Here is a 27,968-nt window from a genome sequence, read left to right as displayed (position 1 = left end):
CGGATTAAAGTTTAATGACAATCAAATAACCATCTAGAGTGACTCCAGGCACATTCTTGTGACAATATAGTTATATCCAAGTAACTAATAGAAGGAAACTGATGCATCTAGCATACTATGCAATGCACATACATACATCTATTTTCTGTACCACTGATCCTCACTTGGGTCTCGGGGGAAGCTGGCGCCTATCTCAGCAGACTGAGCAGTTGTGCTAGCCTCCTATTTCTGCTTTTATCTGGAACATTTTGATTTGATTTGCAACTAATGATACGCCCCCTGAGCCAAAACACACATATAATTGAATTTTTGACTAAATTCAGTTGTGTGTAAAAATATCATGTTCCTCATTTTGTTTGTTCTCAGGTTCCATCAACCATATATAAAGATGGGCGGACACCAGTGCCTATTATCCAAGGTTCAACATATTATTGCGGCATCTGTGCCAAAAGCAGCGAGTATGCATGTTGTCTCACATATGCAAACTCATAAGTCAATTATTCATCACAGAGGTATGTCTGAGTTTTAAATTCAGTGTTACTCAAGTAGAGCTTGTGACTGGAACAATATCCTATTGTCATGCGAACCAATTAATACCAACATGAAAATGAATGTTTTGTTAGTTTAAGGGGGATGTTCAACACGTTTTTTACATCTTGCTTTTATTTTTTTGTGTTTGTGAAATTTCTCTTCAGATTTCAGAGAAACATACAGGATCCCGTTTGGCCTCATCACCTGCAGACACTGCAATGTATTTTTTAAAGACACAAACGGTTACTGAGGACAGGGAAAGAGAGGAGAGCTCTTTGGATTCATATCAGACTTCAGTCCAAGAAGATGCTGCAGCGATTGACTTTTTTTGAAACTTGAATAAATGTGCTTTTGACTTATGTTTTCTTTTTTTTTTGCAGTGGGTATCTGAATTTTAAAAAAAAAATGCGTGCACAGGCCATAGCAGCTAACATAGGTATTAGAAAAAGGTGTTTATAGCGGACCATTGTAAAATGGCAATTGAATACTTCCATTTATACAGTATGATCTATATTCACAAATGTTTTCTTTAAATCTACGAAATTCAAAATTGGAAATTATTTCTTATAAATATTAGCCGCAATTTCCTACAAAATCTCCAATACTGCCATAGTAGTGGACTCGTTCTTCTTGGAACCATATAGATTTTCACTTACTTCTTAAAAGTGAACTTATCAATGAAATTATTAAGTGTGTGTGTGTGTGTGTGTGAATATTATTTTTCTAGATTGTTTTTGCCAATTGTGGTAATATTTATTTTGGTCTCCACTTTTACATTTTAGAATTACTTTTGCCATCATCAAGTTGGATGGGGGAAAAAAAATGGTTGTAAAGGACGTATCACAAATGTATGCAAAAGGTTGTACTGTACTACATTTTGCATAATATATTTTTACTAATGTCATATATATATATATATATATATATATATATATATATATATATATATATATACATATATACATATATACCTGGATCCCACACTAAACACATGCTCCAGCGTTTGTTAAAGAAAAAAACTAAGTGTTCTTCATCACTCACCTGGATAACAGCAATGAGTTCTTGTTTGCGAGAGAAGATGTAGCCTTGTTTCTTTACACATTCACTGATAGCTTTGGCAACAAGGCCGATACTCTGAATCAAACTTAGTTTCATCGTCAGATCCTAACATTCGACCACACACAGACATACAATTGCAGGTACACAGATTGTTGGGACACAAAAAAGAGCAAGATGAAAGCATGTACATATCACAACAGTCCTGAATGCCAATATTCAGAAGAATGAGATATGTATCCCACATCTTGTAGCACATTTTATGAACTGCAATGCAAAAGTGTATCTTAGAATCAAAAGCCATATAAACAATCAAGACACCAAGACTGAGCTGCACAGTTGGAGATGAAGAGAATAAATCAGTGTAGATTAGAAGAGGTCAGTTAAACAGCCACCCACAAGCTCTGGTATAGAAAGTGACAGACCTGCTTGAGACGTAAGCCATTAGGAGTCAAAAAAAAATGAAAAGTAGCCTGCTCATCGTTCATGGAGTAGTCTGCAAAATCAAATCTAAATTTTAGATGTGGAAACGCGATTTTACGATAAAATACAGAACAAATAAACTACAGCAGGTGTTTTCAATCCAAAGTCCTTAAGTGCAGGTATTCTGAATGTTTTCGATGCCTCCCAGCTGCAAGACAGCTGAGTCAAATGATCAGGATCATTATCCAGCTTCTGCACACCTTGCTGATTGTCTGGCCATTTGAATCAGGTGTGTTGTAGCATGGAGACATACAAAACACCCAGGACACAGGCCCTCGAGGACCAGAAATAAAAACTCCTGAACTACAGGAGTATTGTTCTTGTTCATCAGATGTAATCCATGAATGGTGCCAGATGTTGGTACATAGTCAAATATTAATCTTTTTACCTTTTTGTGAGCAACTAAGCAATACTTTATCTTAAAGCATTTTAGCTACTCAAAAATGCTCCCATCATAGTGTCAATCCCACTGACAAAATGATACACTTGTAATTAAAGTTGAAAATGTAAGGTTGTTAAAACGTTGTATGCAAATGAAAAAAATTCTGCACCAAGATATTTCAGACTTTTAGGCTTTAACTTAGATTTAAAGGGACAGCCTCACAGTTGCACCAGAAAAGGAAAAAAAAAACAGCAAAGTAAGAAAGTTAACTTGGAAGTTGATGACAGATACTGAAATAGCCCCTCTATCCCCGTAACAATACCTTTGTCTCTACTTTAATCCCCAGAACCTGTATAAAATAGAGGTAATATAGTCACGAGCTCAAATATGAATACTGAGGTTGAAACCCAAAATAAAAAAAAAAAATACAATACAACAAATAAAATGATAAATATATTGATTATCATATCGGCCATATAAAGCAGTCATTTTCTGTTGTCAGTATCTGTTGAAATTTTTCATATTGTGCACCAATACGCAATGACTCCAACTTAAAAGGGATAATACGTACAAAATCATGTTTTTCCATTTTGTGGCCATGACCATAAGCATAACCAAACGTCCTAACAGTATATGACCACAGTGTTTGTTACCTTAGTGTTGAAGTGTTTGCTGATGCAGCGAAGAATGTCTTGATCAATGCGATTCAAGATCTTTTCTGGCGGAGCGTTCACAGCTACTTGGCCATAACACAAGATTAACGTGCTTTTTACCTTCTCTAGTTCAACATCATTACGATCCTAAGAACAGGAAAATGACAAAAATTGAGGTTCAACTCATTATTTCGGGATTTGTATTAAAATGATCAGAAATGTTTCTTTTACTTTGAGCAGGTTGAAGATACTTGGGGATTTCTTGAAAGCATCAGACTTTCCAAACTCATCAAGCTTGGCCAAAGTTCCTTCTAAATGGCTGTGAGCACACAATCCAATGCCTAGAGCCACGCCCTGACCAAACAAGGAAACCAAATAAGTTATCTTCAACTTATACAGATTCCTCAAAAGTCCAATACTATTCCTCAAACATAAGGGAATACACAAACATTCTTTATTTATTTAACATCAAAATATTAATCATTGTCCATCTACTATTTTATTCAACAAAAATTGACAACCTCGCGGAAAGAACGAACGTCAATCGAGAAAAAAAAAACACCTTTGTATACATAATGCTGCTCAAGTTTTGAACCTCATGGGGTAAGCTATTGATGATCAAGTATTTGGCAATTAGCTCATTTGTCACAACCCTACTTTCGGGAGGAACTACAAAATAAAATAGTCACAATGCCATCCGTTTCATATATTGCTTGATATCCCACGTTTTATTTTGAAGCATTGTCTGACTTCCTTTACAACCAGCCACATTACCAGGCAGACAGATTTCATTAGGGCACATGCCACAGTATTGATACGCAGTGCTCGGCTAAAATTTTTACCAATAAAAACAGATTCACTTGTGCCACTTGTATTTGAAAAACAACATGGATGTTCATCCCCTCAAAACTGTGTTGGTTGTAACCATTATCAAGCTGCTTGCTTATTGTTGCAAGCCCAGCAATGGTGCCTCTTAGCTAAAGCAAAGAATGGCTGTAAGGTCGGCTCTTTGCAGGCACCTAACAACGGTATGTCTGAAACATATTTCCCCTAAATGAAGCCAACGCCGGTGACGTTAAGCGGCGGAAGTTATTTCTGGTTGGTGAAACTACTGCCTGCTTGCGGCTTGCCATGCTCCCATATGAATAAAACCACACTATGCAGATTTGTTATTATGCAGGTTTAAATAGTCCTAGTAACATGGAGACAAGATGCTAGCCCACCCCAAGGAGTGCTGGGATATAGGTTTAAACGGCCATGGTTAAATTAGTGGATAGAGGGATTATTTAATATACTATTCACGTAAATCTTACAATCAGTATGTGTACTAAACATGAAGGATTGTACAAGAATATGGATAACTGTTCCATCCATCCATCTATAGCCACTTATCCTTACAAGGGTCACAGGCTGCAGGTGCCTATCCCAGCTGGCTTCAGGCAGTAGGCAGAGGACACCCTGAACTGGTTGCCAGCCATTTGAAGGGCACATAGAGACAAACGACTATTGTCCAATTCGCCTGACATGCATGTTTTTGGAATGTGGGGGAAGCCGGAGTGCAAACGGGTCCCTTTAAAGGGACACCGAGTAAGATTTAGACCAATTTTCATTAAAAAGGAATAAATTAACAGATTATAAATGTCAAAAACTTGCAAATAAATGTGTTCCTAACAGCCAACGCTATGTTTTAAATATAATTGTAGGTCTAGTTATAGTTAAATTATATTACATGGGGGGGGGGGGGGGGGGGGGGGGGGGGGGCACTTCTCCGGAGACTGCCATGTTTATTATAGCTATAGACAATGGTAACTGCAGCACCTACAGCACCTCCTGCTGTCCGTAATGAAAAACAGTCTAAATTTTACCCAGTGACCCCTTTAACTGCAAGGGGGGCTTGCTATTCACTGCACTCCCGACCTGCCCATGGATAATTGGATCATTGGTAATTGCAAAATTTTAATGACATTAAATCAAGAGTGCATCAAACTGCCTTTTGGGCTTGACGCTTAAAACCTCAGTAAACCTGTAATCATTTGAGAAATTCACTAAATATTCAGTGTGTGTCAATTACACTAGGAGACGCATAAGTGTCATAATTTAGTTGATGGTACCTCTCTTTCCACAGCATCATTGTGCCTTGCTGTGAGGAGGATATCCTGCAACTGTTTTTTAACGAAGTCTTTATTAAAAGAATGCTGGAGGGTCACTCCAATACATTGATACAAGAAACTCTGTCAAGAAAAGAAAATATAAATTAATTCACATTGCGATGGGTTCGGCCTTTAACGTAGCAAGCAGGTGTGTACCTTTTCCTCCAAGGCATTGTTATAGGTAGAAAGATAACTTGTTGCTTCGGCTGCAAACTGGCATACCCACTTGTCATTGTCAATAGCCACCAACGTTTTAGATAGGAGCTGGAGAAAATTACACAATGTTGTATTTCAAATCAAACAAAAGTTTAACACAAGATTTAAAAAAGCTCATCAAGGTCCTGAGTGGAGTAATCATAACGCTGGTATCGGGAGAAATCCTCGCATGTCCAAAGCAATGACATTTATTGCAAAATTGGAGGAGAAAAAAAAAAACAACACACACAACCTTGTTAACCCATTAAAATTGCATTGCCAGAGAGATCAAGCCATTTTGAACACTTTTGGTCAATAATTTGAAAAAATAATGGATCCATATGAGGCATAAGCAGTAGGGATGGGCCAATATTAGATTGTGACATTATGACAACCATGAGCAAAAATATCACTGTCACTGTATTAAAATTACAGATGTTTTTTTTATCCATTGAGCATAATTTTATTTTTAAACAAATGTTTAATATTTGGTACATTAAGAAATGTGTACAATTTCCACCATAAGATGCAAGGATAACAAAACGAAGACACCTGATTATGTTTTCAAGTGGAGAGCACTATACGGTGGCGAGTAAAGTAGCAGGTGAAACAAAAGTCTTGTCTACATGTACTGGGCTTATTTAAATCCGCATGGAATCCCCCTCGTCATTGTTTTTTATTTGAAAAAGTTATTTGAAAAATGTTGTATGAAACCACATAGTGCGGCTTCAAATGTGAGAACAACCATGCCAATTTGCAAGGCGGCAGTAATGTCGCAAATTCTGTCCAATCAGAAAACGTGTCCGCCTCTAACGTCCAATCAGAAAGAGCTTTCGCCTGTGACGTCAACGGTAGCCACGTCTTCGGCGGGAAAAAGAGTAGCGCGATGACGCAAATGTGCGTTGAAGCTGGTCACACGTAACCACGAAACCGGAGGCTTGGGCAAATTACCACTTTGGCCGGAGGTTTCAAAACACTGGGCTTTGATAAAAAAAAAAAAAAAAAAACGCCACAAATAGCAAAGAGGGCAAAACGGAGACATTGACTGCCCATTTGCAAGACAAGGTGTAGACAAGGCCTAAAGATCACTACTTCTATACCGTCTGTGTCTCCCTATGTTTCCTGGGAAATTGCTCCCTAGGGGCTAGTCATACACCAGAGCTAACATGAGCTGTAAACCATTTAGTATTAGGAATGATCTGGAGCTGTAGCTGAAAAATGAGTCTGGCTCTCCTTTTATACTTACAATTGCACCCTAGATCATTCATTTTGTTGCAGTCTGCTCTTTAAAATGAAAAGATTTTGAAAACTGAAAAAATTATGTTAGGTGGAATTTGTGTCTCTTCCCATCCCTATTAACCAATACAGTAATCCCTCGCTGTATCGCGGTTCATCTTTCACGGGTTCGCTGCTTCACGGATTTTTTACAGTGTGGATAATTTTTACAGCGCATTGTGCTCTGAATCCTGATTGGCTCAGGGGCTTTACTGTTGTCTCGAAATAAAATATTGACGCTGTACTGTATTGGGTTTTCACTTGTCAATTTATTACAAAAGGCAAGAGGATCCAAAAGCTTGCTTTCGTCTCTCCTGTGTCTCTCCTGTCACTGCCATGTGGAAACGTGCTAGTAAGCACATTGATTGACAGCTTGTTCTCTGGAAGCCGATCACGTGACTCGCAGGCGTGCGGAGAGCAAACGCACACACTATGTAGACACACATACAGCAACCGAGAAATGCGCAGGTTTGGAAATCTGACTTTTACCTACATTTCTTTTGTAATAAATTGAAATTTCAAGTGTATTGTTTTAAACAAATTTGGGGCTTTAAAACAGGTTTTTATTTTTGGTTTTATACTATAGTATTGCATTGTAAAATAAAATAAAAAACTGGCTACTTCACGGATTTCACTTTGCGCGTGTTATTTTTGTAACGTAACACCAGCGATAAACGAGGGATTACTGTAGTACAGATGTGTGAAAGAATATGAAAGAAACCAACTTTGGAGATGGGAGGATTCTGCGTGACACGGCTATTTTGATAAAAGTCAAGAATAACCAATAACAGGGGTTACCTTGTTTAAAGGGACAGTGTGTAAGATTTAGACCGGTTTTCATTAAAAAAGAATAAATTAAATGATTGTAAATTTCAAAAACTTGCAAATGAATGTGTTCGTAATGACCAACAGTATGTTTTAAATATAATCATAGGTCTACTTATTATTAAAGTAAATTACAAGGGGGGTGACACTTCTCAGAAGGCGGTCATGTTTGTTATCGCCGCTATGAACAATGGTAAATGTAGCACCTGCTGCTGTTCGCAATGAAAAATGGTCTAAATCCTACACAGTATCCCTTTAAATGGAAACAATGCTTACACCACCCGCTCTTGTATATTTGTCAACAATGAATGTTGTTGTTCCTTGTTAAAAAAACATTTTTAAAAATGCACCTTTAACAGATGTTCATCCCAAGTTTTCTTATCAAGGCCCTCTGCTATTGACTCTGGAAACAAACAAACAAGACACATGGACATTTGTTTGAGATTAAAAATCCAAATAATGACAAAAATAATATCTTATTTTCACTTTATCTGTGAAAACATTATTTGTATGCAAGAGGATCAATTTTTGTTCACTATAAATCTTACCCTCCAGTACTGTTAGGAGAAGCGGAATTTCTTGATCCCACACAGTCTCTGTGTTGGGGTGAATATTGACAGAGAGAATTTGTAGGAGGGACAGTGATGGTGCTCCATGACCTCTGTTCTTGAATGGAAATGCTGCATTAACCTGGAATGGATGGAGAAAAAAAAAAGCAAGCATACCTCCACTGAAGTTGGTCGAAATTCTTTCAGAATCAGGGCAAAACGTTATTCTGTTTGAGCTTTAGAAAAAGTCGCTATTGCAGGATTTAACACAAAAAAAATAAAGCACCGACTGAACAGACAAATGGAAAATCAAAAACACAAACATGATTCTTACTTACTAGCAATTTGACCATCAGTATTTGTGGAGAGGGGAGATTAACTACAGGAGAGAAAAAAATGCATTTAACCTGCTATTATGTTCATAAAAAGACAAAAGACAGATACAGAATGTAACACAAAGGAAAAGGTTAGACAGTCTGTTCCAAGCATAAATCTATTTCTAATATGCCAAAAAATGTGTGAATTGTTGAATTTATTCTGCTATTTTCGGTTTTAAATCAAAACCCAATCCATTTTTCAACCTTCATAAAACATTTTTCATATTTCTTCCGATATGCTATTGGTCGATTAAGGTCACGGTCACGGTCTCAGTCACGGAGATGCGGATATGCTATTGGCCGGCGTCACGTCAATCACAGAAATGCCAATATGCTATTGGCCGAACGCCTTCATCTAGCTTGAAGGCACAGCTGGTCAGTGTGTTGTGAAGACTTTGCAAACTTTATCTGTTAGACATGGCTTCTAAAAAGTGGCGGTAAAGGAAGAAGTAAGAGGATGATGACAATAGAAACGAAGCAGGAGCTAATAAAAAAATACGAAGGAGGCGCACGCATAGTTAACCTTGCTGGTGAGTATGTCTGTAACCGCTCGGCAATGTTCTAATCTAAGGGCAAGACTTTCCTTGCCAGGGGACGAACCTCGGTCAACAACAAAAAGGAGAGGCTTCTTCTATTATGGATTAAAGAGAAGGAAACGGCCGATGATATGTTCCCGTTTGAGAAAAGTTCTCGTTTAAGAAAAAAAAAAAATAAATTCTGTGGGTTCGTCTCTGCTCCCCTCCGCCTCCACCCAGTTCAAGTCATGTCACTCTAAAGATAAATGTCATTTTTCCTTTGTAAATTTATGTTATTTAATTTAACTGTACAGTACATTATGTTACTAATTTTTAATATCTGTATAAAGTCGTGATGTTTTTACCTAAGGTTTTTGCACGCGTTGCACGCATTCACTAATTAATGTAGGTTTAGATTGCCCGTCATACGAGTAATTCGAGTAACGAGCATAGCCGCTGAACGGATTAAGTTCATAACACGGGGGCCCACTGTACCTTTGTCATAGCCTGTACAGCTTTACTGGCACTAAGAAACTTCAAGGAGGGTGGCATTAACCACATAAAACCTACAATACGTTACAAAGATGGCAGTACATTGGAACATTTAGGCGTGACTATTACTATTGCGGCAAAAGCAGCAAAAACAACCTAATAAATGAAATTGTGTCTGAGGAAAGGGAAAACGGGAGCCTTTTCATCCAGTCAAGGATCAACACTGGCCTGTCTTTTGCTCACAGCATGAAAAAGATGGGGAGGGATATTTCGACTGATGCTGCCTTAGTTCTAGCTAGTTCTGGCCTAGTAATCAACCGATGCTTAAATCTAAATGGTATCACTAATGTAGCGTGGTAGCAATAAATAGAAATAGTTAGTAGTTAAAACACAGAGGACAGACACAATCAGGAATGGAACTGTTGCATGTTCATATCCCATCTTTTTCCATAAAGATCTGATGTAATTACCTGCGGCTTATAGTCCAGTGCGGCTTATCCGTGACAAAAATCATATTTTTGCTCTCTCTCTCTCTCTCTCTCTCTCTATATATATATATATATATATATATATATATATATATATATATATATATATATATATATATATATATATATATATATATATATATATATATATATATATATATATATATATACACACACACACACACACACACATGGACAAAATTGTTGGTACCCCTCAGTTAAAGAAGGAAAACCCCACAATTCTCACTGAAATCACTTGAAACTTACAAAAGTAACAATAAATTAAAAAAATATTGAAAAATAAATAATCAAAATCAGCCATCACTTTTGAATTGCTGATTAACATAATTATTTAAAAAAACAAACTAATGAAACAGGCCTGGACAAAAATGATGGTACCTCTATAAAAGATTGAAAACTATTTGACCAGACTGACATGATTAACTCATGTGTGTCCATTAATTGACATCACAGGTGTTTCCAAACTCATAATCAGTCAGTCTGCCTATTTAAAGGGAGACAAGTAGTCACTCTGCTGTTTGGTGAAAAGGTGTGTACCACACTGAACATGGACAACAGAAAGCGAAGGAGAGAATTGTCCCAGGACATCCGAAAAAAAAAAATATAGACAAAATCTTAAAGGTAAAGGCTATAAGACCATCTCTAAACAGTTTGAAGTTCCTGTGACAACAGTGGCTCATATTATTCAGAAGTTCAAGACCCACGGGACAGTAGCCAACCTCTCTGGACGTGGCCGCAAGAGGAAAATTGATGACAAATTGAAGAGACGGATCGTTCGAATTGTATCCAAAGAGCCCAGAACAACCTCCCAAGAAATTAAAGGTCAACTCCAAGGCCAAGGTACATCAGTGTCAGATCGCACCATTTGTCGTTGTTTGAGCCAAAGTGGACTTCATGGGAGACGACCACTGCTGAAAAAAAATCATAAAAAAGCGAGACTGGAATTTGCAAAAATGCATGTTGACAAGCCACAAAGCTTCTGGGAGAATGTCCTTTGAACAGATAAGACCAAACTGGAGCTTTTTGGTAAGGCACATCAACTCTATGTTCATAGACTCAAAAACCAACTATACGAAGAAAAGAACACTGTCCCTACGGTGAAACATGGAGGAGGCTCAGTAATGTTTTGGGGCTGCTTTGCTGCATCTGGCACAGGGTGTCTTGAATGTGTGCAAGGTAAATTGAAATCTGTAGACTATCAAGGCATTCTGGAGAGAAATGTGCTGCCTAGTGTCAGAAAGCTCGGTCTCAGTCGCAGGTCATGGATCTTCCAACAGGACAACGATCCAAAACACATAGCCAAAAACACCAAGAACGGCTGAGAGAAAAGCGTTGGACTATTCTAAAGTGGCCTTACATGAGCCCAGATCTGAATCCCATTGAACATCTGTGGAAGGAGCTGAAACATGCCATTTGGAGAAGACACCCATCAAACCTGAGACAACTGGAGCAGTTTGCTCATGAGGAGTGGGCCAAAATACCTGTTGACAGCTGCAGAACGCTCATTGACAAATACAGAAATCGCTTAATTGCAGTGATTGCCTCTAAAGGTTGTACAACAAAATATTAAGTTATGGTACCATCATTTTTGTCCAGGCCTGTTTCATTAGTTTGTTTTTTTAAAATAATTATGTTAATCAGCAATTCAAAAGTGATGGCTGATTTTGATTATTTAATTTTCAAATTTTTTTTATTTATTGTTACTTTTGTAAGTTTCAAGTGATTTCAGTGAGAATTGTGGGGTTTTCCTTCTTTAACTGAGGGGTACCAACAATATATATATATATATATATATATATATATATATATATATATATATATATATATATATACATACACATATATATTCGGACTATAAGCCGCGACTTTTCTGCGTTTTTGGGGATTTTTTTTTTTTTTTTTGCTAGCAACCAGCAAGCAAATGTGTGAATCTGTTTGAGGTGTCAATTTATGGAGCAACTATGAAATAAAACTGAAAAGATGTGAATCAATGGCTGTATTCAAAAAGATTAAAAAAAATATACTATTTAAAAAAAAAAAAAAGACTATAAACTATGAACTATAAGGCCCACCTAAAAGCCTTAATTTTGTTAAAAAGCTGATGGTGCGCCTTATATATGGATCAATATTGAGATTGGGACTCGTGGGAATGAATTGATAAAGTAAGCTTTACCTGTTCCTTTTGTGTGTTTACAGTTGAACAAGGTTGGTCATATTGACATTGAGTTATTATGCTATTGAGAGTTTAGAGTTATTATTTGAGTTATTATTGTTATTGCAGTATATGGAATGTGTTTTTACGTTCACTAAAAAAACGTATTCAAAAAAGGTAGAAAAAAAAAAGATTCTATTGAAATGTTGATTAATTTTGAACTGCTATTTAACTAACAGTATTCTGTTAATGTTAAAAATATCCATCCATCCATTTTCTATCAATATGTTGGGACTAAACATGCAGGCATGTTCATATCCCATCTTTTTCCATAAAGATCTGATGTAATTACCTGCGGCTTATAGTCCAGTGCGGCTTATCCGTGACAAAAATCTTATTTTTTCTCTCTCTCTCTCTCTCTCTCTCTCTCTCTCTCTCTATATATATATATATATATATATATATATATATATATATATATATATATATATATATATATATATATATATATATATATACACACACACACATACATATATACATACATACATACAAGATTCATTACCTTGTAGCTATTCATTCTCAACACAGCAATTGAAGGGCTTTTTTAAACACATCTTTTTTTTTGTTAATCCCAGAGACCTGAAGCAACAATTTTTATCAAGCAATGATAATATGACTTTATTAACAATTATTAGGATCGTTATTATTAGTTATTAATGTTCAGTGCGTCAATGGCCTTTGTTTGTTGGCGTTTGTCTATTTGAAATGTCCGACCGTTTTTGAATGTACCATGCATTTCATCCTCATGTTAGCAGCTAGCGAAGACTTGTGCCTCACAATAAAATGACCGCATAACTGACAAACAATTTTGAAACATCTATAATCAGTTTTTGAAAAATGATTCTTTAATGGTGGTGTGCTGATGTTGGTGGCTATGTGAAGTGATTACAATTATTTGGGATAAAGGAGTCGCGAGGTATAGTCACGCTAATCAGAACGCAACCAACCGTTTAGGGGACAACTTGGGGAAAAAAAAAAGCTTTCTAAGGCTATTGCATTGATGCCCATGTATTATTTGCTATGTTTATTTTGAAGTTGGCCTATGCAGCGCTTGATGCGAGGTTTTGTTGCAGCTTCCTTGGCATGCCTGTGTGCGTAAACAAATAAATTCGTTAAATATGAAAAAGAATGCTCGCATACTTTTTATAGGGTACCTGGAATACTCAAGGACTCACGACTAAGTATACTTACAAGAAATATGAAATGTGAATTGAACATGCGGCATTCATGAAAACGCACACACCTTTTTCACCAAGAAATCCATGAATCACGTGATGCAAGAACCATGGTAACTGTGCCATAGGTATCATGGATTAAGTCTAATGAAACCTATCACTCTTAAACACAGATTAACTGTTAAGCGAAAACCATTTTGGACCGCCAACGGGCGCTTCATGAATGCAGTCGACTGGAGCTCAGGCATCCACGACGATATGCGCTGGTCCTGATTGAAAATATAGTCTTCTACTTTTCAAAACACTACCGCTATAGTCCATGATGCCACTACAAATAGACAAAACCTGAAAGTTCTTAAGAGTTGCATTGAATGTTACGTCCAAAATATTTGTCTTATGTACATTGGTTAGTGAGTTTTGCAATTACCTTCCTGTGTAAAGTCTATATTGAAGGATGGTTCCTTGTTTTCTTTCTTTTTATTGCCAAGTACAATCAGACTCTTACACAGAGGTGTAGTAGCATTGCTGTACTGTGGCGGGATTAGGTAGAAGAGAAGCTTTGGCCAAAGCACCTAAAGACAACAGCGTCAATTTAATGAATAGATAAAGCAGGGCCATTTACATATAATAGACACACACAAGTAAAACTGAGTGACTGGTATTTTACATACATCAGCCAGACGTCCAACAGTTGTCGTTAGTAGATGAAGGGTGTTATCACACATTGTCCTCAGTGACTCATTTGTTACCTCTTCTGGATCTGCTGGTTTCTGGGAAGATACGTGCACAAAGAAATACATTGTAATGTTTTCATTTTCATTACATCATGATATTGTTTTCAGTATTGGTTGCAAACTAAACAAACTGGACGACTGTAAATTCAAGGTATGTCTTCAACCGTGGATTATCTACAATATTGTAGTTTGATACACAGTGCTCAATGCTGGTGTAATGGTATACGTATGTGGTGTATGAATTCTTGAAGTAATCTGCAAATTAACCAGATGGTAAACGGATTTTCACTTAGATGTGCTTTTCTACCTTGAGTACTAAAAATGTTTTACTTTTACTTGTCATTTATCAACTAATGATGCAGCATCAGGAGCAACTTGGGGTTTAGTGTCATGCTAAAGAACCCACAGCATCTCGGTTGGAAAACGGCCACTCTAGCACAAGGCTATGCTGCCCCACACAGACTTTATTGGATGTTATGACAGCTAAACAAACTAGAGTCTGAAAGAACAAATTTACTTCATAATAAGAAAATACCTACATTTTCAAGAATCAATTAGAATTTTTCAAAATTAAAAAAAAAAAAACAAAATGAAAACACCTTACCTGATATGTGTCTGGCAGTGCGCAGTGTTGAACAATGAATTGCACTAGTAACTCTCCACCATCCAGCTCCAGGTAACCATGATGGGCCATGGCACTGATGACCTGGACCACGCGCTTCTTAACCTGAGTCAAAAGACAACAGTTCACGGGTTTATGGCTGACAATCAGTTGTATGACTGTATATGTGGTTACCTTGTTACTGTGGTCCGCCATTGGTTGCCTGATACTGGCTAAAATCAGAAGCTTTTTACTCTCCATCATGGAAGCTGCAACACATGCACAAAAATCAAATTATCACATAAACAAGGCAGTTATGCAAGAACTGAAAGGAAAAAAATCTTCCATCCATTCATCCATCCACTTTCTATACTAGTTTCCTCATTAGGGTCATGTGAGCTGGAGCCTACCCCAGCTGACTTTGAGCAAGAGTCAGGGTACACCCTGGATTGGATGCCAGCCAATTGCAAGGCGCATTAGACCAACAACCGAGTGGAGATTCAACCTCAGAACTTCAACTGTGGTGTACATACAACCACAGCACTACATAATTGTGGTGTTTCATAAACTGTTTAAACACATACTTTGAATGCTACAGGCAAATAAAAATGTGAATGGGTTACGTTAGGTTAAGGTAAGTGTATTTGCTCACTGCTAGAGTTGATGAGATGACGCAGGACAGCCAGGGAGCCAAACCTACTCCGCTCATTACTGCTCTCTAGCTTCTGAAGAACAAACATTACTAGTCGGTCTGGGAAGGCGTTTGCTAGATTAAGAGGGAAGTGGAAAAATATTAAAGCATCACAATTCATAAATAGTCACCAAAATATACTTTACGTAAGATTACAAATAGAGTGTGCAAATGTATTCATTTATATCCAACTTGTCAGAAAAACAAGAAAATAATTCTGCTACCTAATACACTGAAGCAACGAAGAACCTCATTGTGGTTCTTGACTGTAGGAGGGTTACTGTAATCAACAGAGGCAGACACCTGAGGGGGCAAAAACATACTTTCACACTTGCACACACACCAAAATTACAACAATGTGAATTGTTGTCGTAGTAGTAGTCGTCGTCGTCGTACAGGGGCAGCAGAAACATTTTTTTTCTTTTTCTCCAATTTCTTGAGAGATGGACACAAAGAGCTAAAACTTTGAATGGCTAGCCTATGCGCACATGCATCATAATCATGCTGACTAACCACAAAATTAGTAAAGCCGTTTTCCCACTAAGGGGCCAACATTTTTGACTGTTGGCGATGATACAAAAATGAGTTCATTAGTTTCATTCAATATTTGGGAAATATTTGCAACTTTGAATTAATCCTGTCAAGAACAAATTTCTTGTTGCTTAGTGAGGTAGAGTCGTCTATTGCTCCTCAAAAGAAAAAAAAAAGTCATTTCGAGTATAGAACAGTCTCAGCAGAGCAACAGTACAGTGCCATGAAATTGCACCAAGCAGGGAAGAATTCTCTCTGAGTGTAGTAATTCAAGAAACGGTGCAAAAAAAAAAATCCTATGGTAAAGCCAGTGACAGTAACCGCTGAAACAGTGGATGCACTCATTTTGTATTTCACATATCTCAAGATATGTACCAAATATAATTGACATCTAATAGCTCTTCTGAGCCCTTTACCTGCTGATGCAGTGCAAAGAGCAAGCTGTCAAGTTGAGTCTCTAGCACTCTACTTCCCATGTTAATAGAAGCATCAAGAACATGGCAAAGACTCTGTAAAATGGGAGATAGAACAATTTTTTAAAAACATCGCAATTTGAATGAAATCAAAATCATTATACTTGTACTTGGTGTTTCTTAGCATTCACTTTGTTGATGATGCAACTCAGAGTTACCTTGCTAATAATGTAGTGCTCATTGTTTTTCTTATACAAGGATAAAATGGTAGGAATGAGCTTTGGAATCTGTTCCTCAAGTTTATCGCTAGCCATGAGATGGCACATTGATCCCAATGCCTGAGCAACAGTCAGCCTTAACTGAAAGACAGAGAAAAAAGGCATATTACTTTATATATGAATTTGTCTTTAGGGAGTACAGTATGTGTAATTTTTCGCATGCGCCTGTGGGAGCTTTAGGGGCATTACGGTCAATGCGACAATAAATACTCCTACTCCTGCTGTCCGAAGCTATAACAGACATGGCGACCTCTGGAGGAGTGCCACCCCCCCCATGTAATATAATTTAATTATGACTAAATCTACGATTATATTTAAAACATACTGTTGGTCCTTAAGAACACATTTATTTGCACGTTTTTGAAATTTATAATAATTTAATTTATTCATTTTTAATGAAAAACGGTCTAAATCTTACACGGTGTCGTTTTAAACAGAGCAGTATTAAACTTCTGATACCAGCTTTTGATGACAGTAATGGCATACCTGTAATGAAACCGAATACTGAGATTGTAAGCAAGATTTATTGAGAATTAGCAAAATTATACTTTCGTTCAGCTAAATTATGTTAACTGTTCTAGGAGAAAAAAACATTCCATATGATGTGGTCTACAACGCTGTTCTTTAATCAGACTCTTTTAATATACTGTACTATAATCCCTTTTACAATATGAGACAACAGTATCAAATGTTCAATGGTGAGCTGTTGCACATATAGCAGACATTCTTTTGTGATATTAAAAGAGTGGTTCTTAACCTGGGTTCGATCAAACAACTGGGGTCAGTTTGAGGGGTTTGACAGCGGTGAGTGTATGTGCTTCCATAAAAACTTTTTTCATAGTGCGTTTAGAAGTAAAAAAACAAAGGGTTTTCCAATTACGGAGGATTCAGTGAATATGTGTACAAAATTTGAGGGATTTAATACCTCCAACAAGGCTAAGAACCACAGCATTAAATTCTTTATAAAGTAGTCCTGGAAGCCAGAAAAACATCATTTTAATTGAATGCATCAACCTCCAGCGGCAAACTTGTGAGGTCTTACCTTCGACTCTCTGCTCTGTAACCAGTTATTGAAAAGGATGTCAAATGAAGCACAAATGTCACTTGAGAATGTGTCCTGCCTAACTGTGGGATCTGGAGCCTTATCGAGATTGGCCAGGTACTCCAAGATACTGTCACTGAAATGAGACAGAGCTAAAAGAAAACCACAAATGAGAGGAACAGAATTTGACGAGCAATCTTTTTAAACCTGGAGCATTTTTTATTGAATATGGAATGTAAGATCTCTAATGGTCCTACTGTAATGATGAAAGTGAATAATTATTCCAATCAAAGCATTCCAGTCAAAGGGAGGTAAATGCTATCAACAACTTGAAAAGCAAAGTCAAATCCATACCGGATGAGAAAACCCACTTCATGTTGTCTTGTTTGGTCTGGTTCAACATAGGCAACATGGTACCAAGAATAGCGTTTAGGAAAGGCACCATGCCATAAACTAGGAAAAAAAAGAAGATAATAGTCTTAATAAAAACATTTATTGTGAACAAATAAACGAAATAATTTCACCTGGCTTAGAAAACAGCTACTCCGTGCATAACTAAGTGCAATGAGTGTATGAATGTGTTGAAAAACAAAGCTAGGCAGATGGCATCAAAGCATTATTTTAGAAAACTTTAAAGGGACATTGTGTGAGATTTAGACAATTTTCATTAAAAAGGAATAAATCAAATGATTATAAATTAAAAAAAACTTGCAAATAAATGTGTTCTTAACAACGAATGGTATGTTTTAAATATAGTTGTAGGTCGAGTTATCATTAAATGATATTACATGGGGAGTGGCACTCCTCCAGAGGCTGCCATCTCTGTTATAGCTGGTGAAAATGGTAAATCAAAATCTTACACATTGTCTGTTTAAGAAAATACAATAATTCAGTTGTAAAAGCATGCTACTGTTCACCGATGGATGGGCAAAACTAGTGTTGTTATTCTTCAAGGGAAAAAAAAAAGAAAATCATACATGACAAAACTGCAAGCCAGTAAATTTAGTTATTTTAGCAATCAATTGTATATACTGTAACTGTACAAGGCTTGAAAAGCTCAGTATTTTTTGCAGAGATGTTTAATGAATCATTGACTTTATTTCAGGAGCAAATCTCTAATTTTGTGGAGCTTTTTTGGAGGTGAATCTCAGACCTGAAGTAATAGTATTTACTAAACAAAAATAAAGACATTATAACATTTGTTATTACAGTTATTTATGTTTAATGCGTTAGCCTTTTTCTGTCTATTATTTTTACAGTTATGAATGGTTAATGCATTAGCCTTTTTTCTGTCTAAATTTGAAAAAAATTATTTGGTGCAAAGGAGCGACCCTCGTAAGGACAGAAAGTTAATTGATTGATGGATAGATGGGGTCAAGACGAAAAGTCAGGCTTATCAGAACCCAATCACAATTCCGAGGGAACACGACAAAATAAAAGATTGGTGAGGCTATTGCATTGACCTCCATGTAGTATTTACTGCACATTTATTTTGAAGTTGAAGTTGATGTAACACAGTGGTGGCATGCTACACCATGTTATCGTTATGTCAGTAGGCCGCAAATGAAACTAAATGTAGGAATAAAAAAAATGGGGACAAAAACGTTTTCAACTCTTTGTCGGGGACTCCTTTGCCCCCAAGTTGGCAAAATTCTCCTATACATGACATGACTGTTTCTCCTCCGACAGCGAATGCGAATCACCAATTGAAAAAAGGCTGACAATTGCACAGTGGACTTGATCATAAATGTGAAATAGTTTTCCTACCATTGGAATCAGATAGGTTGGCTAACGTCTGGACCACAAAAAAGTGAGGCAAAACTCCAGGTTGAAACTTGCTCAGTATCTCCTCCATTATGTCATTGATGTGTTTGTTGCCCACAGCTACCAGAATGTTACTGGCTGCCTGCTGCCAGTCGGGGACAATTTCCTTTGTGAAAGAACAACAGACAAAACAGATAATCAATTCCAACACCAGAAAGAGGAGTAAAAAAACCTCATTTGACATTGGTCACCTTGGATCGAGTCATTTCATCGGAAGCCAAGGAGATAATGGTCTTGATCCTGGTGTAAGGTATTGCATCTATTCTGCTGCCAACAATCAGCTCAATGGTTTGTAGAATCACAACTCTGTGACTCACTACCAACTGGAGCAGAAGAAAGAGATTAGGTGAGGCATAAAACACCACCAGAAAAATGTACACATGTAAACATTACGAAGTTGTGCCAATTCACAAAAATCTCCAGAGCCTCCTCACAGTTACCTCTTCAAATTGCCTGATACTTATGCTACTAGTCCCTTATGTTATCAAAGAATCTAAAGTTTGCCCATTCTAGCTCAAACAGTTGTAGTTACGCCCATTCAAAGATCTGGGTGCCAGATCAACTTTTGTATTGCACACTAAATTTGTGACCTCATTTGAAAGCCCTTGTGTATCTTTAAGGTAGTTACAGGCCTATAAATTGCTATTTGTTGCATATTCAGATGTTGTTTAATATATTAAGAGATATTAGGCATTGATATGTGGATTTTTTAATAAATGTTTTATTTTGGGTGTCAATATGTTAAAACAGTTTGTGTTGGTGGGTTTTAAATGATTTACCATCATGTTTAGGAACTTGAATATGTATGTAGAGGGGTACAGAGGGTCTACACATATATCCATTCATTTTCTATTGCCGCTTATTCAACCTAGGATCGCTGGTGTCTAACCCAGCTCTCTTCTACGGAGTAGGCAGAGCCAAACTTAACTGGTCGCTGGCCAATTGTAGGGCACACAGTGATAAACAACCATTCCACCCTAATCACACCTAAAGACTATGTTCAACACACATCCCACATGTTTTAGGAAGGTGGGCAGAAAGAACGCATGCGGGCACGAGGAGAACATGTCAACTCCACACAGTGAGGCCGGAGTGAGCTGGAATTGAACTCGGAATTTTGAACTGTGAGGCTGACGCAAAAACTACTCTTCCACCGTGCTGCCCCGCTCCAAATATAACTATAAGAAATACATAGTTTAGGAACCCCTAATTTAGGATCTGTGATGGTCACATGGCTACATGATAATGGGAATGAGCTTTTTATCCCATGAACAGTCATTTACAGCTCCAACTGAGAGGCTCAGTATAGCCATGGAGTACTGTATTTGGTCACAAATTTCCATCATATGAAGCAATGCGCAATCTTAAAAATCCTGTACATGAATCATGTATAGAATACAAGAACGGTTTTATTTTGAAGAGGAATATGGTTCGATTAAGACCTTGTTTATACGTAGCTGAGGTTGTTGAAAACAACATGTCTCCGTTTGCCCTATTTGCTATACATGGCTGGGCTATTTTTTTATTTTTAAATAAAAACTGAATCTTTCAAAACCTTCGGCCAAAGTGGAGATTTGCCGATGCCTCCAGTTATGTGGTTGCACGTAACCATCTTAAACCAGAGATTTGCATCATCGCGCTACTATTTTTCCCGCCAAAGATGCAGTTACTGATGATATCAAAGGCGGATGTTCTTTCTGATTGGACAGAATTTGACGACACTACTGCCGCCTGGCAACTTGGCATGCTTGTATGTGAATGAAAACACACTGTGCTGGATTCATATAGAAGCGATTTCTTTAAATAAGCAACAATGAGGGGGAGACTATGCGGATTTAAATTAGCTGGTTACATGTAGGCAAGTCCTCAGCTGGATTACAATTATTTTGATTTGTATGGCTCAGGGGTGGCACGGTGGTAGATTGGTTAGAGCCAGGGTGTTTGTCTTTGTGTGGCAGGCAACCAGTTTAGGGTGTACCTCGCCTACTGCGTGAAGACAACTGGGATAGGTTCCAGCAAGCAAAGTATAGATGGATGAATGTATAGCTCAGATCATGAAATATAAAGCAGAATTTCTGGCTAGTTGAAGACATACCTATGACCAAACTTCTTATCAGTGGTGTAAAGTTTATATTTCTTGCAAAAACACATATTTGTCCTCAATAAAAGGCAATTCAAAATGTATTCATCTCAGTTGGAAAAAATCAGATTCTATACAATTCAACAGACTCGCATCTTTATAAATTCAAACCGATTTTCTGGTTCAAATCAGTGAGTGTTTTCAAATAATTTCCTCATATTGACGATATGCTGTACAGTATAATGTCACCTTTGGGTGTTTTAGCAAGTAGTCCTGACACATAGCAAGGACCCGGTCAGGCTGTTCATTTCCCAGGGTCAGCATTGACTTCCTGACCTGAGCCTGGACCTCAAAGTCTTTATCATTAGCTGCATCGAGCAGTGCCAGGGTCACCTCTGGAATAAATGCATCATGACAGTAACAAAACACAAATGTTATCAGAATATTTGTTGCAGAGTGACAGATGCAACACAAATGTTTAGACATGCATAAAACAAAACTGCAGATGCTTACTGTAGTCTGGAAAAAAAAACGAATCATTATGGTACTATGTTGGAAAGCTAATTACCGGTAATCTTACTCAGATCCACTTTAAATAATAACTCACGTTCCACATTGGTCTCGCCCATTGTGGACAGATGGTTGGTTTCCTGGGCTGAATGACCCTTCGACCTGCAAACATTGCAGTAAATGTTACATATTACTTAATTAATAATTTCTTCACAGCATTATGTTTGACAAATGAACACGTTCAAATACGCTTTTTCTTGATTTTACTGGGCTACAGGCAGTGTATCTCATGTAGGACAAATGGGCAAGTAAACAACAAATAAATTATTCTCAAATAAAAAAAAAACAAAATGAAGCGAATTTGCAATAACGTTTTGAAACCAAACAATCTACAAAATCCAAAGCATGTCCTCATAAGTTAGGTTAAAGCATCCCACTCCCATATAGTCTGCATATTTACTATTATTAGCTTTAGCTGTTGCTACGGAAGAGCCACAAACGTCCTCAACACAACAGAGAAATGATAAGCGAAGACTGGTTAATTGGGCTACTTACCACTTTGACCACTGAGCAAATTACTTTGCCTTGGCACGATTCGTCTGTCTAAAAATATGAGAGTAGGTTTTGTGTGATAAGCGTATATGAGTTCAGGATGTAAACACGTAAAGTCATGTGCTTCGGGTCAGCAGGAACAAATCAGCGATGTGACGCCCACTTCGGCCATTTCTTCTTTGATAGTATAGCTGCAAATGTCAAAGCAGTGTATACCGCCGTCTACCGTTAGAGTAGGAGACGGTCGCAGCTGCCTATTTTTTTTAAAAACTCGTTTGGCAATTTTGGCTTTGTTCTTTCAAAGGATAAACTGTACTCCGGCTGCGTACTTACTTTATGAGCATGTATTCAACAGTAGTGGTGGTAGTAATAATAGTGGTTGTAGTAGTAGGCCTATTGTTGTTTTGATTACTATTATTATTATTAAAGTTCTTCCTATTGTTGTCGTTATTTGACCTATACATTCAGTAGGCTCATACTCCTGCCTTAGGCTTAACTACACGTAACCAGGGCTATTTAAAACGCATATGTATGTCCACATGGCTTTGCTTAGTGAAAAAAATCACTGCTACACGAAGTGGGACGTCTGCGGTGATTCCTCGCTGAAACATTCTGGCGTCCGGGTCACCCATGTGGCGAGACTACATCTCCAACAGCCTGACGAAACTTTCTAACGTCTGGGATAATAATATGGCAAGATGACCCATTCGGGGTCACCCATTCTAAAGTCTGGGGTCACCAATGTGGCGAGGCGAAGAAACCACACGTTGCTGTGCTAGTGGGGATCTTTACTCTTCGCATGCCATCACAAAACTGATACAACAAAGTCCAAAACAGCAAAAGACAAAGCCAACAGGTTCAAAGCATCAAAGGATCATAGCGACATGCCTACTGCAGTTTCATCACTATTCCCCTTCTCCAGATGTATGTCACTCTGAATGTCTCTCTTCTCGGTTGTTCAATAGAAACGTAAGAGATAACTTTGTTTTCTCATACAGTTCCCCAACTCTGATAGTATCATCAACTGAATGCTGCTGAAAGTCAGTTAAATCAATGTCAAAATCAGTAATGCTCCCCTGTAAAACTTTTCCACCTGGAAAAAATAACTGCACAGCCTTTTCAATCAAGTTCCGTTTTTTACTGTCCTTCGAGACACTCTCTTTTCTGGTTCCACCACCCTTTTTAGTGTGTACCTGCACAAAGTCCCCTTCTTGGAAATGCATCCCAACTCAATTCTTCGCTCATTCTTCTGAGCATTCTTCGGAGGGGTTTTATGCTCTCTCCCAGACATGTTTTCCCGATCATCTTTGTTTCTCAAGAGCTGTCCTCTAAGTCGCTCAAAGATCTTTGACTTGCGATTGTTGTGTTCTTTTTTCTTCCGTCTGCAGTATCCAAAAACAGCCAGTCGATCACCATAGGATGGCAAATACTCTTTTAGCTGATTATTTGTCATGAAGCTTATGACACTGGAATCAACTTAAGTGAAGAAATTTGACATGAATTCTTTGCTCAAATGCATTCAACTATAACAGTAAACATGTACATATACAGCACCAGATATTATTTACATAGATATTATTTAGCTCTTCCAAACTGGGTCCCGTTCCATTCGGTGGATGTCTTCCTCAGGCACGTGTCGTGACCTTAGTCACTTAGCGCAGTGGTCCCCAACCCCCGGTCCGCGGACCGATCAACTGGTACCGGGCCGCGTGGGTTGCACCCGAAATAATGTTTTGGAGATGATTTAGTTTAATGGAGTTCGCGTGACTGGGCGCGAAGGCACGTCGGGCGACGCGATGGATGGAGGAATGGAGCGACGCGATGGATGGAGGAATGGAGCGACGCGATGGATGGAGGAATGGAGCGACGCAAATGGCCGCGCGCGGCCACGAGAAGCGAAATTTCGCCTTTTGCGTGAAGTTATTTTTTATTTACTTATTCCGCGTTTCGAGTCGCCACAGCCAATCAACTTCGGGAACATTCAACGGCTCAAGCAGGGGGCAGGAATGAATCATGGCGGCCGCTTTGCGGTCACCGGGAGCGATCCAACACGGCCAGCTGAGCTTTCAATACGAAACAGAGGCAAGCAAGAGCCCTCACCTGGCTTGTCGAAAGGCGGAAGCGAGAACTTGGGACAACTGGTATGTGCAGCGTTTGCTTCACTTAACAGCTGTTGAACCGTAGTTACTGTGCTAAGCTAAAGATAGCGCGGCATTGTCAGCACAATATTTAGCACGGTCTCGGCCAATTGATTGCGACATTTTATTTTTTGGCAGGCGAGTATTGCCGCAAAGAATAAAGGTGCTGTCGGTGAAAATATTGGCTCTGTCACATCCCAGAAAAGTGAAAGTTCTCAGTTCTCTGCTCTTCTTTCCGGCCGGCCGTAAAGTTCACAGCAAACTCGCTCCAATCCCCTCCCCTCTCTTCGCGCGATAAAAAAAAAAAAAAAAGTGGACAAAAAAGTACAACAGCGACAGAAAGCCCCCTCCATATGTTTTTGATGTGGTTTTTATAGCAGCCAGCACCCCCGGTCCGCAGTCTAAATTTAAGGCGTTGACCGGGCCACGGTGATCAAAAGGTTGGGGACCACTGACTTAGCGCATACATCATGTGGGAGTTCAAAAATCCGCTGCACCTTTGTGGATTAAAATTAAAAGTAAAATATGACATTAAATAAATATAATCTATAGTTTACAGTTGATTTTTATAAAAATCTTTTTGTTTATAGTTTTGGTATTCAAGCAACTTTAGTCAATTCCGTGTTTAAAAGAGACAGAACATGTTTCCATGCTCTAAATTTTGTAACATCTTACAAGCAAACAACTTTGTTTACTATTTCCACATCAGATATTTTGACTTGCTATAACGTACCAATTTGGCTTTTCTGTCTTTCAGGCACATAAGTTACCTATTAACTTTGGTCACTGACAAAAATACTCAATGATGGATACAGAGCATGTCATTCTTAATTATATTTTTTATTACAACCTTGATACTGCAATGCTCATCGAAGCAATAAAATGCAATGAAGAGTTAACGGTTAACTATTATGTATATTGAATTTTGTGTCAGATTTTATTCGAGCCACTACAAAATAAATGACAGTCAAATTTTAACTATTGTGAATCCAAATATATTGTGCCAATTTGTATATTTGAATGAAATACTACGACATGAAAGGTGATTACTATGAGGGGCCTTGCAAAACATTGTGAGATGTATGTGAGAGGGTCAGAATAGATAATGTCTTGCATGCCCCCTCATAGATGACCACTGCCACTGAATGTCAGTGAAACTGGGGGCCTGGTGAGGGATGAGGCTCGAACGTATTTTTCAAAACACCTCCGGATTACAAAATATCATATAGCCTTGTGGCCTAATATTATCTTCAATGAGATTGGATGTCTGATTGTCTATTTTAGATAATGTATGCGTGAGTCAAATGACTAAAAGGGCAAATGTCGGTAGTTTAGGGGTTAATAACGTGAGGAATAGCAGAATATACGCGCTCAATTAATCTCTTGTTATGCACAAGGTGACATCCATAAATTATGCTTGGTTGAAGTTGGGCTCAAAAGTACTAAAAACAATCGGTATGGTATTAGCTTTTGCCCCAGAAAACCTAAAGTTAACTAAACGGGAAAATGACACGGAAGGATATTGCACCTGCCAAATGCTTTAACTATAGGTAGCGATTTGTAGCCGATAATTAGTAGTATAGCGCTTACCAAAAACACCTCGTAACTTGCCAAAGTAGTGACGTACTGCTACTGACACTGTTGCAGCGACACCCATCTATTAGGTTGAATTGATCTCATTATTTTGACTTTTTATCTCATTATTTTGACTTTTTATCTCGTTATTTCAACTTTTTATCTCATTATTTTTACTTTTTATCTCATTTCGACTTTTCATCTCATTATGTTGACTTTTTATCTCATTATTTCGACTCTTTAAATAATTTTTTCGACTTTTTTTTTTTTTTTTTTTTTTTTTTTACCGGCGGATTTTTTTCTACTGGTGGGAATGGGCTTCCATATTGACGTCTTTCTGGGTAAAGAAGGATTTTATATTGAAAAACGTGCTGAACAACTTTTTGGGTGAGGCAAGCATTTTATTTAATTATTTTTTCATTTGTAATATGTTGTCATTTTATTTCGTTCATATTCAATTAGTGGTAACGAAATAAAATGTCATATTAAACTGAGATTTGTAATTTATCGCACAATCTTGTTCAAGCTTGCCTGCTTTTGGTGTCACGTACTGTGTTTTTCCTGTTGTGGCTTTATTTTGTGGAGTTTGAGTTATTTCGCTTTTGGGTTCATGCTGTTTTTGCCTGGCGTCTGTCATTAGTGTAATTTCTATCACCTGTCATGAGTGTGTTCCAGCTCTAGCGTCTCCTCCACCGTGCCTCTCGTGTCTTCCAGCTGTTTCGAATTTCCGTAATTTTTGTCCTTTAAAGTACCAGTTTATAATCTGTTTAACGTCGCTGTGTGGCAACGAGTCTGGGGCAGAGGTGTGGTTCCAATATTTTTTATTGTAATCTTTTTTAAAAATAATTAAATAAGGCTGGAATGTCCTTGTCCTCTGCATTGGAAAAGCGGAGTCACTTCCAATCCATTAAAACCACCCCCTGGTGAAATATGCTCGCGCGCTCACGCACACACACACACACACACACATGTGAAGACAACGGAAAATAAAAACACTAACGCTTAGATTGGAAGCCCTCATTCAGTGACGCCGGAGGAGAAAGAGCAGGCTCTTTTTGTGGCAGCGGCATGCAGTGTGGCGACAGTGTAGCAACTGCCACAATGTGCCACGTGATACCACACTTGTTGCCAACTGTTTCCACTTTTTCGAGGCATTTCCTTGTTCCCGCTGTGTTTGTTGCCACGTGATGCCACACTTGTTGCCAGTCTTTCTGAGGCATTTACTTCTTCCCTTATTGGCTTCACCTCCACGTTTTTCTTTTTCGTGTTAGACTTGCAGTGTATTGTTGCTTTTATTTCACCCATTATTGTGTGGCTTCCTCTTTCGTTGTTGCTGCCGTTGCATTTTCCTCGTTCTTTATTAAGAATATTTCTCGTAGTTTTATTTCATTTATTTCTTTTTTAAATGTAGCTACTTGTATTGTAACTTATTGAGCGCGGACTGTGTTTTCATTTATTCACATAAGTTCTCTCTTCTATCACACAATGGCCTTAAGAGGCGTCTCCGGAGTTGCCACCAGCTACACACTAAAACGGAAGAGGCGTCTCCAGAGTTACTGCGAGCGATGCAAACGAGGCGGCACGATCGATGAAAACGAGAAATTATGAGCTGTCGTTC

The 27,968-nt window shown here is 38.0% G+C and overlaps 1 protein-coding gene across 2 annotated transcripts in view; it reads right to left on the bottom strand.

The window, feature by feature from the left end:
- Window positions 1–22,772, bottom strand: part of mroh1 (maestro heat-like repeat family member 1) — a 39,510-nt gene extending 16,738 nt beyond the window's left edge. The window contains exons 1-24 of one of the 2 annotated variants that reach the window (XM_088410193.1): window positions 22,641–22,772; window positions 22,183–22,247; window positions 21,825–21,970; window positions 19,687–19,818; window positions 19,439–19,601; window positions 18,026–18,124; window positions 17,672–17,823; window positions 16,570–16,710; window positions 16,355–16,447; window positions 15,632–15,710; window positions 15,369–15,482; window positions 14,912–14,985; window positions 14,720–14,842; window positions 14,053–14,151; window positions 13,809–13,953; window positions 8,437–8,477; window positions 8,099–8,240; window positions 7,901–7,953; window positions 5,412–5,519; window positions 5,217–5,336; window positions 3,337–3,459; window positions 3,106–3,252; window positions 2,775–2,801; window positions 1,573–1,695 (exon numbers count right to left, since the gene is read on the bottom strand). In XM_088410193.1, coding sequence (XP_088266319.1) covers window positions 1,573–1,695; window positions 2,775–2,801; window positions 3,106–3,252; window positions 3,337–3,459; window positions 5,217–5,336; window positions 5,412–5,519; window positions 7,901–7,953; window positions 8,099–8,240; window positions 8,437–8,477; window positions 13,809–13,953; window positions 14,053–14,151; window positions 14,720–14,842; window positions 14,912–14,985; window positions 15,369–15,482; window positions 15,632–15,710; window positions 16,355–16,447; window positions 16,570–16,710; window positions 17,672–17,823; window positions 18,026–18,124; window positions 19,439–19,601; window positions 19,687–19,818; window positions 21,825–21,970; window positions 22,183–22,204 — 2,466 coding nt within the window. In that variant the 5' untranslated portion in view covers window positions 22,205–22,247; window positions 22,641–22,772. The remainder of the gene's footprint in view (window positions 1–1,572; window positions 1,696–2,774; window positions 2,802–3,105; window positions 3,253–3,336; window positions 3,460–5,216; window positions 5,337–5,411; window positions 5,520–7,900; window positions 7,954–8,098; window positions 8,241–8,436; window positions 8,478–13,808; window positions 13,954–14,052; window positions 14,152–14,719; window positions 14,843–14,911; window positions 14,986–15,368; window positions 15,483–15,631; window positions 15,711–16,354; window positions 16,448–16,569; window positions 16,711–17,671; window positions 17,824–18,025; window positions 18,125–19,438; window positions 19,602–19,686; window positions 19,819–21,824; window positions 21,971–22,182; window positions 22,248–22,640) is intronic. The other variant, XM_088410194.1, reaches the window with a different exon arrangement.
- Between the last annotated feature and the right edge of the window lie 5,196 nt (window positions 22,773–27,968).

The sequence above is a fragment of the Hippichthys cyanospilos genome, chromosome 3, assembly GCF_059441005.1.
Source record: "Hippichthys cyanospilos isolate Australia breed blue-spotted pipefish chromosome 3, RoL_Hcya_1.0, whole genome shotgun sequence".
NCBI lineage: Eukaryota > Metazoa > Chordata > Actinopteri > Syngnathiformes > Syngnathidae > Hippichthys > Hippichthys cyanospilos.
The sequence above is the reverse complement of the archived record's forward strand: the minus strand, read 5'-3'. Positions and strand labels throughout refer to the sequence as shown.